Below are 15177 nucleotides of genomic sequence, written 5' to 3'. Positions count from 1 at the left end.
ACAGGGAGTGCATTCTCTGCAGTAGCCCCTAAGCTGGGAAATTTCCTCCCTACAGAGGTGTGTTTGATATCTCCTGTCGTTTTTGTTGTATGATGAAGATGCACCACTTGACCCTGGCCTTTGACACCTGAGATGTATATTTCAGAAGACTTGCCCATCTTCATTGACTGTGATTTTTAAAACCAATTTTAATGTTGTATTTTTAAACGGCTGCAACCGCATGATGCAGGATTGGTAAAAATATCTGCTATTATTAACAACAACAACCATATCTGAGCTCCAGATCTTAGACATAAAAGTGCAGCTACTTTTCTTGATGCGGTATTATTCCTGAACTACTGCTAGAGTATGAGTTCCCCGTGCCATTCAAAAGGCAAATTAAAATAAGGAAAAAGACAAACAGATCAAGGATTCTTATTATGCAATCAAAATTCCACCTCTCTTACTTTAAGGATCAAAGCTAATATAAACTCAAGAATGTCACCATCTTCTAATTCGCCAAAGGCAGATCAGGGCACAAACTGAGTCAAGCAAACCTCCGTCCAACCAAAACCAGCATGACAGATAACAAAAATATGCTCCACAACATGATAGTCAAGTACTCTGAACCGCTGAAGGCCAGAATATATTTATACAGCATGCACATGCCAACAAATACATTTAGAGAAACAATACCTTTCAATTCAATGCATTTTGCGCTCTTCACTGTCTCAGTCACTATAGGCCAATATGCATCTGTCTCTGTCTTCATGCAACCAAATTGTAAATCATTTCACTCAGTGATGAGAACTGCACTAAATGATTAACGCAGCAAATGGTTAACTAGTCCCTGTTAGATGGTACAACTGCACTGAAGTATAACTGAAGCTCCAATAAGGGAAACAAAATGCATTTACCCAGGGTAGGCTCTGTGAAAAGATTACTACAAAACCTTAATCATCACATAATAGTGTCTTAACATTTCATTTGAATGAAATATGGAGCTTCTCTAAACTTTAATTATGTCGATTAAGCCAAAGTAGCTAGAGATTATGATAAGAACATTGTTAACAATGATCTTCTTTTTATCCAAAGCTCGAGGTGTTGTGCAAGTTTCTGCATCTATCTATTTGGTTTACTTATGTATTTATTCTAACTCATCTAATGGGGGACAATGAGTTTCTGCATCTCCACTAGTATAGTAGTTAACACATCTAGGGATGGTAGATCTTGCCTCAGATATGCCCTGGTTATACCCAGACTGCAGTGTTGGGCTGCCTTTAAAGGTGATTCTGAAGCTTCAGTTGCTGCCTGGATGCTTGTGGGGGCAAGACACCCAGACTGTGTTACTCCAATATTGTATCAGTTACAATGGTTGCCTATGCACTTCCTAGTTAAGTGCTGGTTTTGACTTTTTAAAACCTGGAAATGCTACTTGGTGGCTCCAGCCAAAGCAGCCTGCCCAGGCTTTGAGATTAGCCACAGAGGCACAGCTCACAGACGCAGCAGTGAGCATGATTAGGTTGGTTGGAACATGAGACAGGGCCTATTTGGTGGTGACTCGATGCCTAAGGAATTCCCTCTTCTGAAATATACATTTGGCCTCATCCCTATATCCTCTCTGAAAGGATGTGAGCCTGGATAGCTCACTCAGGCGAGCACGAGACTCTTTATCCCAAGGTTGTGGGCTTGATCCCCAAGTTGGGTGAAAGATTCCTGCATTGCAGGGGGTTGGAATAGATGACCCTTGTGGTCCCTCCCAACTCTATGATCCTATTATTCTAAATGGGCCCTAAATACACCCCCCAAAAAATCTGCCTTTGGTTAGGAAATTGTTTTCGGTTAAACAAACAAACAATGCAATGTTAAGAGCACTCTTCTCGCCTTCCAGTTAATATGGTTCACCATGGTCAAAATCGAACACAGATCCTCTTAATACATGAATTCTCAGAGCCCAATGCTCAATCAATTATTTAAGTGAACAGAAAGTATGCTCCTTGACTGACTTGGTTAGGTAACAATTGCCCAAAAGAAGAATGTATTAAAAATCTTCAATTTAAACATCAACCATATTGATTCATTTTAAACATCGCCACCACTGAGTTAATAAAGTTTAGGAGCTGCACTATTTTCATCTGTCAAGTGGATAGCTGAAATTAGAAGCATGTTCTCATTCATTTCCTAAATTAACTAAAATACAATTTGTTCAATGTTTGTTTCATTTTCTTATCATTTGCTTTTTGGGTTTATTCAGTATAAGTAGCCAACACGGATTGGTTTAATCTTTGAAGTTGGCAGATGAACTAGAAAATATGCATTGCTTTTTGTCCTGTTAATGCACACTCATCTTTTGCTACTGCTGCCGCTACTCACACAATGATATCAAAGCTATCAAAAGATATTTCCTCTTCAAACTCAAAGGGGAAGCAGAGCTGTTTCTACCTTGCCATTTGGTCTAGCATTTCAAAACTGCTCACAAACAGAAGGGCTGAAAGACCATATGTAATGGTTAGCTTCAAGCATCACAAAGGACCTCGAGGATACCTAATTCTGAACTCTTAATTCTCTGTGGCTTAACTGCCCATCTGTGACGTATTTTACCTGCACTTGCCTTTGTAAACTGCTGAACTTGATGATGCAGTAAACAGATGAGTGAGACAGATAGTATCTGGCGACCAGAGCCCTATTCAAGTGTTCTTCCTCTAGGGATGGGCAGTTTCTCTCAGTTTCCCATTTTTCTAAAATTTGAGGGAGTTTTTAAGTCATTATGAAAATTCAGCACCATTTTAGTGCAATTTTCATTTTTGTACGCAATTTTATCCATATCTCTGCAAAACAATTTTCCATAATGTAAAGCATGTTCATATCTTATTTTCCCTGATATACGTATTTCTAGGCATTCATTAACCCAAGTAAGTGCATCTTTGTACAAACTGCTTGGCTTAATTTTGCACTGTATTGCAAAATCCGGAGAAGTGGAAATTTCAGTTTGCCTGCATCAGAATAAAATAAGTAGGTCTGCCTTTAGGTCCATACTGAATTGAATTTACCCCCTTCCCTATAGTTTCATCCACTCAATTATCATCCTGTGAGGTATCATCCACATCAGTGTCACCACTCCAGAGCCCTCCACACATTGAGGGCTGAATTTCTGAAGTAGGGAACCTTTTCTACTCTTGTAGGCTCTCCATTCATTTTAGGACCCTGGAAGATCAGACTTCTAAACCTTATGGAGCGCCTAACTTTGTAGAAAAGGCTATCTGCTGTTGAAGTTTAGACCTCAAAACATAAATGGCTGCAGGATTGATAACCATCACTTGGTTAGCATGACACAGTAAGCCAAACCCCAAGACTGCAGAAATGTCTGGGATCCTAGAGAAGAGTCTGCAGTCACTTTGCTCCACCCTGGCCCTTTTTAGTTACCGTCCTGAGCGAAGCCATATTTGGCTTAATGTATCGTCTGAATCTAGGTTTGTGGTTAAGCTAGTCAGTGAAACATTAAGCCAAACCTTGGTTTAGCTCAGCATGTGCAAAATCAAAAAGGATCAGGAGCAAAGTGACTGCAAGCTTTATCCCCAGGGTTTGCACATTCGCGTGAGCCTGACTAAGCCATAGTTTGGTTTACCATGTTGTGCAAACCAGACCAGTGACTTGTTGAAGGGCGTGTAGCTGGGGCCCATCCTTCCCACTGTCCCCCTTGCACATGATGGGGGAATCCTGAAGAGGATTCAGGAGGACACTGAACAAACTAGATGGGCTAACACCACTGCCATGTTCTCATGATCTGGAAAAGCCCATAATAGACTAAGTCAGGAGCTGCTTAGTGACCACCATGTGGTTCATTTCTCCCCATTGGAACCAGACTGGAGTATATAATGATGACATGGCATCTCAGTGCTAAGCTATCAATGGCAAGTGTATACCAATCTCATTTCCAGCAGAAGACACCTTTCTTGAAAGCAGGACTGACCTTTTCCTTATAGGATGGCAGCAACTTCCCACCAGCCATTTTTTCAAAGTCTCTCTTCAAGCAGTTGCACTTTGTGTCAGATTTTTTGCTGTTTCCAAAGTAGGAGATCAAGAGCCCCTTCCCATCAAACAATAGAAGGAAACCTAACATTGCCCCTTTCCCTATGGAATGGATTTCCTCCCCCAAGAGAAAATAAGTAGAGGTATTCCACTACAATGGTCCCCCCATTTGGGAAGAGTCTTCTTCCCAATTTCAATAATGGAAACAACTTTTTAAAGGAGATGGTTCAGCACTCAAATTGGTACCCATCTCTTTGGGGGCAGCAAAAGAAATGCCCACCCGACGTATGGCATAACATGCCATTTCAGATCGCAGTGCACACTGAACGTGTGGCACATGTTATGAGAAACGTCTTCTTCTCTTTTAAAAGATTAACAAATCCCCTTTCCTCTCTTTTTTTTCGCCTTTCTTTTAAAGTACAGTGTGAATTGGTTAGGCCCATCACATTTCTATTTATAAGTGACTGGCAGCTCTAGAATAAAATCCGAGCACTCGAGCAAGGAATGCTTCCCTTTACAGCTTTCACCTACATTTCAAAGGCTGAACGCTCAACAGGAAGGAAGGGAACAGCCTTCCTTTCGTTCCTACTAAATTACCATGGAATACACTTCAACGGCATATATTCACCAGCCTCTTCAGATGGCATTTATAGAGGAGATAAGGAAATGGGCCGATCCAAGGACAAATGTGTAACACACAGTCTTCAGTGGCGTTTGCAAGGGCTGGGAACAATATGCACCACTCACACACATAATTAACAAAAGTCTCTTCACCGACAGTAGACCACATGAAGCCCCTCACACCGGTAAATACCACAGAGCAGGACATCTTGTCGCTTGGCAGACATAGATCTGGGTTTTATGAAATCTGAGAGTAGGTCTAGTTTTGGAACACAAAAATAGTTGCAGAATGTTATGTTCACAGAGGTGGCTGGTTAGTACCTGGACCCATATTAACATTTTCAAAGCTGGTTTGTGGTATAGACATTGGCCATATACATACATTCCCTCCATGTGTAGGGATAACTCACAGAGGGTGGAGTAGTGGTTTGTCCAGACCCTGCAAAATGGCCCCAGGGTATCAGCGGTTGTTTGAATGCTGGCACTGCAAGCAGGGTTCCTGATCACATGGAGTGCCTACAATGAAGTATACTTCCTGATATTTAGGAGCCCCCTTTGCAGACTTTCCCTGGACAATATAGTGGCACATGATATTGAGGGTGGTGCCAGGAGGCACAGCTCCATGCCATACGCCCCACATTATTATCACCATTTAAATTTATTAGTTGCTTTTTTGCCACCGCAACTCAAAGCAGCTTACAATACTTTAAGCAAACACGTACATACATTAAAACTAGCAATACCTCAAGGATTGCCTCTTCCCAGATGAACCTACCCAGACCCTGAGATCACCTTCTGAGGCCCTCCTTCATGTGTCTCCTCCTCGAGAGGTTCGGAGGGTGGCAACGTGAGAATGGGTCTTCTCTGCAATGGCTCCCCGTCTGCGGAATGCTCTCCCCAGGCAAGTTTGCCTGGCGCCTTCATTATACACCTTTAGGCACCAAGCAAAAACGTTCCTTTTTAACCAGACCTTTGGTTGATTAAATTGACATCCTATGCCCTTTTAAAATGTGGGTGTTTTTTGGGGGGGGGGGCTATTGGGTTGTTGTTTTTATTTTGATTATTTTGTGGTTTTATATCTTGATTTTATTCTGTGAACCGCCCTGAGACCCCCAGGTATAGGGCAGTATATAAATTCAATCAATTTGTTGGGTCTCTGGACCATAATAAAGATTGCTGATGTAAATTCAACCAACCAACCAACCAACCAACCAATCAAAATAGAAGCATCCCAACAACACAAAAAGTCATGGACTAAGGTGAAAATGTTGCTCTGCAGTGCTGGCAGACGACGAAACAACCAGCACATCATCGTAAAGTGCGTGGCGCACTGTGTCTCTATGAGCTGCTCCATTCTGTCCTGTCTCTGCGCAATTGGGTCCGCTAAATGCTCAGAACATTGTGAAGCTTGCTTTGGAAACTGGCATGAATTTAAATGCCATCTCCAATACAGTATCTTATATTAATTGCAACCATGTTCGTAGCAATTCATGAGAGGGGAGTTGGGACTGCCACAAATGAAGTCCGAAGTGCAAAATAGTTCCTTAGCAGTGATCAGTCCAGTATGTATGCAGCCCTCTCCTTGCAAGAGTCTCCTGAGCTATGGAGAGGCACATCTGATTCTATTCCATAGTCAGTCCTCCCTGCTCCTCTGTCCGAATTTCACAAGCTCCTTTTGGCAGGGTTTGCCAGCCAAGCCTAACCCCCTTTGTTCTTTAGGCAGAGTTTCTAAGCTGAAGGGAAACGTCTCATATTTATTTTGATCTGCACAGTAGGAAGGAATATTGATGGCTACCTGTTTTCACAGTAGTACGTTGCTTGCTTGTCGCGGCCATTTCTCTTTGTGCAAATCTTGTGAGCGGAACCTGGAAATGCAATGCTGAGCCTCAAATATCAAGGTGACCTTTGAGTCTTCCTTGGACTTTTAAGTACATCTAGTGTAAAATGTGCCAACAAAGACTTTTGCCTTGCTGTTGTCTTGTGCAGCCTTTTCCAGTTACCCAAGATAAGGCGCTGTTAATATTTAGTCTGGTCCTTTCCCAGCAAAGATGTACTCAGCTTTGAAGATCGTGGTAATCACTGACGAGAAACTGCTCATACAAATAGCACTAACTAGGGTGCAATTAGAAACCTGAGCCTGGGAGATCAGAACTGCAGGATCTCTATGCATGTGGGGGCAGCCGGGGGGGGGGGAGGAAATTGTGGTATCAGTTTCATTGTTTATGAATTTTAATAATTTGCATGCAATTGATGGCATGAATTTTATAATTTGATCAGCTGGTTTCTTGAGCACATTTCATATGTTTTTGTGAATCAGCTTGGGAAAGTGGAGATGGTGGGGTTGGGGTTGAAAGGCAGCCTATAAATTTTAATAATAACACAATAAATAAAATGGTTAACTTAAAGGTATACAAAGGGATCTGTTCCATTCTTTTTGATGCTCAGTGACAATAGGTTCAACATTTTTTGAATGTTTGAAACTATTACTTAAGTAGAGAAACACAGCTTATTTTGGCCTTACAACATTTTTCCATGTTTGAGGCAAATGTTAAATCAGTTGCTGAATATCAGGTTTGTTAGGCATTTATTACTTCTGGTATGTTCTTAAAAAGCATCTGAGCTTACTGAGTGTTAAAACATTTGATTATAAATTGTCAAGGAAATCAAGATATATAATCAGTGCATTGTAAAAAGGGAAACATGAGTTCCTATCAGCAGAGATAGCCTATAACACAGATATATATACACCTTTGTAACAAGATAGCATTCTATTGCTCATTCCACCATCCTGAAATTTGTCAGTGGAAAGGATAATTTTCTCAGATAGTTTTATGCAAGAGAGGAAGCCAGAGAACAAATATCACCTTTGTGCAACAATGAATTACAGTTCTCAGTTGTATTCTTCATTACTTTTTTTTGAAAGGGAAGTGTCAATTACTTACAGTGCTTTGCAAGAGAAGCGGTGTTTCCGAGCAACCTATCCCTTCATCCTTAAAACTAGATTCCATGTTGATTATGTCATCGATAACGTCCTCCATCTAATAAAAGAAGTTGTCAATGAATGCAAGAGGATGGTGAACAGAGGAACTTATTCTACAAATATTCACTTTTTTTAAAAAAAAGAACAAACACTAATCCTTTGATAAAAGAATTCTCTTTGTGATCAGAATCACTTTCAGAAGAGGCATACAAATGAAATGATGATGATAGCCAATACTGTTTGGCTGAATAGCATCATAACAGCATCTCATTTATAAATTGACCTATGATTAAGCTAGGATCACCTGTTTGTGACTAATTCAGTGGGGGAACAACAGCAAATAAGGAACAAAATAGTGCTGAAGATGAGCATGCAGGGGAAAGGATAACTGTGAATAAAAGTATCCTCACATTCAAAGCATTTTGGAAATATTTATGTCCTTCCAAAATTAATACTTTGGGACCAATCCCCCCCCCCAATGAGAGCCCTACAACTGAAGCAAACTCATACTGGGGGAAGGTAAATTTTCAATGGCAATGCAAGTCACATAAATGAGGAAGGCAACATATACATAGGACTTTAAATTCACAGTCTGAAAAGATTCCAAGATTGAGAAAGGGGTGGTTTCTAGTAGCAGCCCAGAATGTAGCTATGCATGCAGAATATGAGCTCTATTTGGTATTTATATGCATATATCATGTAAAAACTCTGCAGTCCTTATTTACTGGAACAAGGGGCTGCTATAAAATCCTATAGTTTGTAATTAACAATGGTAGGTTTGAATCCAAACTTAGGTCTTAGTTTGTCATAAAAGTGGGTCTGTAGCCTTATTGGAGGCTATTCAAACTGCCTGCACAGTCAGTTTTGGGTTTGGGAAACCCATTCCTTCAGGTCTGCTCTAAGCATGACTAAATCTGGCTCCAACCTGTGCAAATTTGGGAGGTTTTCTTTAGTCCCGAGACTTGATGTTGAATTAATCACCCCTTATCACATCAGAGAGCAAACATCTCTTTAAGCAATGCTTACGTGATTATAAAAGGACCGTTGACAATGGTGCAAATCCACAGTGATGACATGGAATTTCATGCATAAGCCTCCAGATCTCACTCAACAAATGTAGTTTAACTCAGGCATATTTAGGTGTAGCAATGCTGAACAAATGGGAGACCTTTCCCCCATCTTGTGAGCTCCATCTAATTTGGCAAACCAACATTCAAGAGGCCTTAGACTATTTCACAGCTCTATGACATACCGCATTTTCTTGTTCTCCTCCAAGACTTAATAACTTGGTCACTGGACTCCCAGGAGTGCTGATGTTGGTCGGAGGCATATGCCCGCTCCTTAATATGGGCATAGCTGCTGAAGAATGGATTGAATGGGAATGAGATGACAGGCTTTGGCTAGACAGCTTCGCATCCAGCGTTAGGTACTGCTTCACTTGATGCCTCTGAGTTTGCTGAACGTGATACCTAGATGGATTGTCCAAGTGGGTCTGGACCTATGGAAGAAAAGAAAACGATGAAGTACAATTTCTCTTAGATTAGGCTCGAGGACCTTTAATAATACAGTTGTGAGCAACTAAATTGCAAGTCATGGAAACTGGCTGACACTGTGACCTACAAGCTATACAAGATCTATGTCCGCTAAGTTATACAGAAGCATGGTAGTTTAACTGGACAATGCTACTTCCATAAGCAAACAGAGAACCCCAGCCTTCAAGAAATCCATTCAATCTTCTCTGCTCCCCAAATTAATTATACAGTTAATTCTCCAGCCACAGAAACAATCATCTCAGGAAAGAATGAAATTTCAAGAACGCAGAGTAACCTCAGCATACCTTTGAACATTGTTTTTACACCAAGTTTGAGTTGAAACCCATGCCTAATGTGTACAAAGATCACTGCATAATCTGCCAATAGAGACTTCCATTAGATACAAACTACATCATTGCTCTTCATTAGTAAAATGAGAAACAGCACCCAAACTAGCACTTATTTTCAATAGCTCACCTGATAGTAAGAGCAATCTGTCAGATGAGGCATTTTTAAGTTCGGCACTATCAAATAATCCAAAAACAATGCAGTAGATTATCCCTGACCAACCTCAAGCAATGTGGTATTCTCGATGCTCCTGTTAAGGACTGATAAAGCTTTCAAGCAGCCAGAGAGACCTTATAAATTAAGTGGTCATGCCCAAATCAGCTAATTGTGTCAGAGCAGGCCATCCTTTGATTGTGCTGATTGACAGCCACTACTTCAAACAACTCCCATCTCAGATCCTTGCCACATTCCTACAATTTACCCACTACAGGGATACTGAGTACACAAATATGTACTGTCACATTCACCCTCTGGCTTTCTTGCAATATTATAGTATGACTAATGACAAATTTCATCTAATAGGTTTTCTTCAAATGACCCTTAAGACTTAAAAAACAGTGTTACAGCTCTCGTTTTGTTTTCTTTCCACTTAAACTATCACAGTTCAAAACATGTGTGCTTATATTCCACAAATTTTGTAAAAGGCAAAAGATTTATGCGATCTTAAAAGAATTGCATAAGAGTATACATTTTTATACACATCATAATGTTTTGGAATTAATTGTAGCGTACAATTCTACTTCCATTCTAAATTAGCCAAAAGTTATTTCAACCAAATTAATTTTCAAGGAAATTTGATTCAAAGGATCAGTCTCAGGCACCCATTGCTGTCACCACAGTACATTATTTATGTACCTTGTCCATCTTGCTATTCTTACTTTCAGTCATTACCAAACATTATAATTTATAAACAAGGTTAACCTAATCTTGTCTGAAATGCCTTTAGTGAGTCTTCCCAAGTCCATTATCCCCTAATCTTTATTCCATGAATCCTCCACAGCAAAAATAAAAGTATGTCCACTTATGGCATAGAAAACAAGTTTGCAAGCCTTATCTAAGATTACACTGTTTCTCAATCAAACCAAAATTGACACTGGTCTCAACCCAACCAGTCCTATACATGTATACCCATAAGTAAGCCCCACTGAATTCGGAGGGATTTACTTCCAGGAAAGTGTATATAGGACTGCAGCCTTGACTTCCCTTTTCTTTTAGTAGGACAGCTAAGTTGGCATTTGAACTCAATTATGTACTTAACTTTGCATGGTCATGTCATTACTGAAACTGGGCCATAATTTGAATCCAAGCCTTTAGCTCTCAAGCACAACAGTTTATCTATCCATCTGAACTACCTCAGATCAATGAAACCAAAACTGTATGCATTTATCAAAACTGAAGAAAACACTCACATGTGATGGGGTGTGTGGGTGTGTGGGTGTGTAACATTCTACAGTGAAACTCAGATCCAGACCATTATGATCTCTTTATTTTTCAGAGCCACCACATGCAGTTCAGAGATCACAGCTAAATGTCAGAAACATGTGCAACCAATCCTCTGCATGTTTGCACATTCACTGTCTCAAATGGAGGCTCCCTCCCTAGTCAGTGTGCAGCTTTAATCTTTGCCTTTTGGGTACTATATTTGTCTTGACATAACAGACAAATTACTGTAAAACTTTTGCAACATCTCCTGCCTGCATGTTTTCAGTTTCAAATTTTCTGTAGGTCTCTCGCACTGTTAGGACTTTTCCTCCTTTACATAAACAAAAAGAACTACAAATGTGTTAATAAACATAAGAATAGGAATCTTTGCTAAAAAAGCTGGCAATTTGTACAATGAAGACATCACATTTCAAACTAAGGGAAAGCAGCACACATCTGACAAGCAGCTAACCTCTTCAAAACATTTGGTTGATCTGTTCCTGCTTGTTAAAAGCAGCACAGCAACTAAATATAAAATATGGGAAGTTTTTAACATCATCTGGCTCACCAGAACTAGAGCTATGTATGCTTTGCAACAAGGATGAGAAACTTGTGTACCGCCCATCATCCTTGGCCATTGTTCGTACTGGCTGGGGCTAATGGAAGAGTCCAACAAAATCTGGAAAGCCACATGTTGTCCATCTGTGTGGTACAATGATAAACTACAGTGGTACCTCAGGTTACAGACGCTTCAGGTTACAGACTCCACTAACCCAGAAATAGTACCTGAGGTTAAGAACTTTGCTTCAGGATGAGAATAGGAATTGCATGGCAGCAGCGGGAGGCCCCATTAGCTAAAGTGGTACCTCAGGTTAAGAACAGTTTCAGGTTAAGAACGGACCTCCAGAACGAGGTCCTGAGGTACCACTGTAATTGCATTCAACAGCAACATTTGATTTCCCACAATATGTGACTTTGAGGCTTGTGCAGGACCAGGCCGGAGTTGGACTTTTTCATTCCAAGTAGGCATGAAAGGAACTGTGAGAAGTGCATGTACAGACTTTGCCGCTTGTGGGAAGCACAAATTCTGAATGTGGACCTTAAGGATCTTCCAGGCACTTACATAATGAAAGTCATGCAGGAACAAGCTAAAGCACCACCCAGCCTATCATCCTGGCCAACCAGATGCCTCTGGGGAGCCTGTAAGACATATACACAACAACACTTTCCTCCCTTGAGATTCCCAGCAGCTGGTATTCAGAGGCCTACTGCCTGCAGCCGCAAAAGTAATACATGTGGTTAGGAGACACTGATAGACTTATCCTCCAATATTTTGCCCCATCCTCTTTTAATGCCATCCAAATTCATGGCCATCACTAGATGGCTTAGCTAACTTATGACCAAGTAGCCATTCTTGCATAATGCTGGTGATGTGGGGAATTGCTAGGTGACCAATTCAGAACCAAATTCACTCTGAATGGAGGCAGGCACTGACACTGCTGGGCCTTTTCTGACTTTTAGTATCTATGGGTTTAAATTACTACAGTGGTACCTCAGTTTTTGAACGTAATCTGTTTGGGAAGTCCATTTGAGTTCTAAAACGTTCAAAGACCGAAAACTGAAAGTGGAAGCCTCAAAATGGAAGCCTCAATACAGAAAACTCAAAACAGAAGCTGCTTTTCCTGTTTGACCTCTGAGGTGCATTCGAAAACCAAGGCATTTACTTCCGGGTTTTTGGCGTTCAAGTTCTGAAATGTTCGACTACAGAGGTGTTCGAAAACCGAGGTACCACTGTATTCTGTTTATGTGTATGTGGTTTTATTGTTGTGTTTTTAATGCCAACTCTGTAGAATCATAGAATCACAGAATTGTAGAGTTGGAAGGGACCCTGAGGGTCATCTAGTGCAATGCAGGAATTTGCATTGTACACCTTTCATTGTATGAAAATATGTTAAATAAGTAAAACCTAAAGGAGGTGGTAATAAAACCTTCTCAACCTAAAGAGAATAGATAGTTCTCTCTTGCATACCCTCCAATATTTCTCCAATGAAAACAGGGACATCCCATTCCATAATGATTATTTTACTACTAATTTCACACATCTTACTAGGTTGCCCCAGCCACTCTGGGCAGCTTCCAACTTATATAAAAACATAATAAAACATTAAAAAAAAAACATCCCTACACAGCATTGCCTTCAGACAGCTTGGGGGTCAGATAACGCCAACATTTCTCCAACAAAAATAGGGACATCCTAAGGAAAAGTGGGACATTCCAGGATCAAATCAGAAACTGGGATGGCTTCTCTAAATCTGGGACATCCCTGGAAAATAGAGACACTTGGAGGATTTGCTCTTCTGAGGAACTTATACCAAATGTTAGGAAATGGTGCTTACAGCACCATATCAACTCACGTGATCAGCCTATAAATTTTATAGCTGATTTTTTATATATAAAAAACTTGTAATACTTTCTTTTCTCAAATCTTTACTCTGAAGATAGAACTTCCTTTATATTCATCTCAATGAAGAGCAATTACCGAGGAACACATCTTGTCCTGAAGAAAAGTTACTATGTGAAGAAGCTTTGAAGTTAAAACAAAACACTCATGTGACATTAAATATAGTCTTTTACATTCAATTTAACCTTTTGACATCATACTCTTCAACAAATTTTGAACAAAGGGAAGCAGATTCAAGCAATAACTATTTTCATGGTTCCCCCACACACACCACCCCTTTTTACTGCATAGGCCACTCAAAATGTATTATTGAGCTGTCTATTTTAATACCAACATCCTAAAAATAGTCTGCATCTGTAAATGTGTGTGTATGTGTAAGAAGGAGACACGCAGAAAGAGAGAGATTCTTTATCTATCATAGCTGTCAGGCATTATTAAACCTTCGTCTATTATAGCTCAAGCAAGGAGAGCTATCTTTAGATGTCAAAATCCGTACAGTGCTGCTGTAAGACCAATAAGCCAGCACAAAAAGCCAGGGTAATGATGAAATAGATAAAGCGTTGGACTTGGACAGGGCAACCTGGGTTCAAATTCTGCTTGGGCTAACTAGATGGCCTTGGGCCAGCTACTGTTTCTAAGCCTAACCCATTCATTTTTGCATTGCACTGGCCTTCAATCATACCCCAGAAAGGAGAAAACAAAATTAAGGAGCATTCAGCTATGATTTACTCAGAGTAGACCCACTGAAATTAAGGGACCAAACTTAGTCACATTTACTCTGAATAAAACTTAGCTGGATGCCACACTTAATGCATCAGTGTGAACAGCACATAATTAAACTGTATGCCCACAATGTCACAAAGGCAGCACAAAACAGTCAACATTACAGTGGTATCCTAAAAGTCTGAGAAAATGAAAAGATATACAGCGGTACCTCAGGTTACATACGCTTCAGGTTACAGACTTCGCTAACCCAGAAATAGTAGCTTGGGTTAAGAACTTTGCTTCAGGATGAGAACAGAAATCGTGTGGCGGCAGCGGGAGGCCCCATTATCTAAAGTGGTGCTTCAGGTTAAGAACAGACCTCCGGAATGAATTAAGTACGTAACCAGAGGTACCACTGTACAGGAAGCTCCAATGGTTGTTTTTTGAGATATCTGCTATTAGATCAAAATATGGCCTCTTGTTTAGCCATAGCTGGTTCCAAACCCTCAATATGGTAACCCTGGACAAAATGGTATTCTAAGCTTTTAGTGAATTTCAAACATAGCTGAGAACTTGCTAACTGTAACTGCTAGCTTATGCATTAAAAGGAATTGCTAAAGTAACGATCCCCTATCTTGTTCAGATGAGCTTGCCTCTACAAGGCACAAGAATCCCTTGAAAGTCAAGACCATTCCATTGCATCCTGACTTTCTACCTGCCCATTGGTGAATCACAGTGACGTGGATCGTAGACATGAAATCTTACACATATTCCTAGCACACCTGATGAGTTGTACCAAAGTGTATAGCCAGAAGGCAAGAAACGTGTCATGTAGATGCTGATCTATATGGTGATGGCAATGTATACACCAACTCAATACATTTAGGAATAATGGGTAAGGCAAACTGTAGGATGCATATCAGAGGACTAATTGGATAGAAGACAATTTATAGGAGACTAATGGAAGATTTGAGAGCCAGAGAAGGGCCACGACTGAGGAGATCCAAGTTCAGTTACCCCCATTCAGCCTCCTCACTTGGTAAAAGGTAAAGGGACCCCTGACCATTAGGTCCAGTCGTGGCCAACTCTGGGGTTGCGGC

General features: G+C 40.5%; 1 protein-coding gene across 3 annotated transcripts in view; it reads right to left on the bottom strand.

Annotated features, from left to right (window-relative positions):
• The window catches only part of TFEC (transcription factor EC), a 134814-nt gene that overhangs the window by 21913 nt on the left and 97724 nt on the right, over positions 1 to 15177 (bottom strand). For 2 of the 3 annotated variants that reach the window (XM_083574668.1, XM_083574669.1), the window contains exons 1-3: positions 9619 to 9896; positions 8862 to 9107; positions 7572 to 7667 (exon numbers count right to left, since the gene is read on the bottom strand). In XM_083574668.1, coding sequence (XP_083430794.1) covers positions 7572 to 7667; positions 8862 to 9107; positions 9619 to 9651 — 375 coding nt within the window. In that variant the 5' untranslated portion in view covers positions 9652 to 9896. Of the gene's footprint in view, positions 1 to 7571; positions 7668 to 8861; positions 9108 to 9618; positions 9897 to 15177 lie in introns of those variants that run through there. The other variant, XM_083574670.1, reaches the window with a different exon arrangement.

This window comes from Podarcis filfolensis, assembly GCF_964270895.1.
Source record: "Podarcis filfolensis genome assembly, chromosome: 10".
Taxonomy (NCBI): Eukaryota; Metazoa; Chordata; class Lepidosauria; order Squamata; family Lacertidae; genus Podarcis; species Podarcis filfolensis.
The sequence above is the reverse complement of the archived record's forward strand: the minus strand, read 5'-3'. Positions and strand labels throughout refer to the sequence as shown.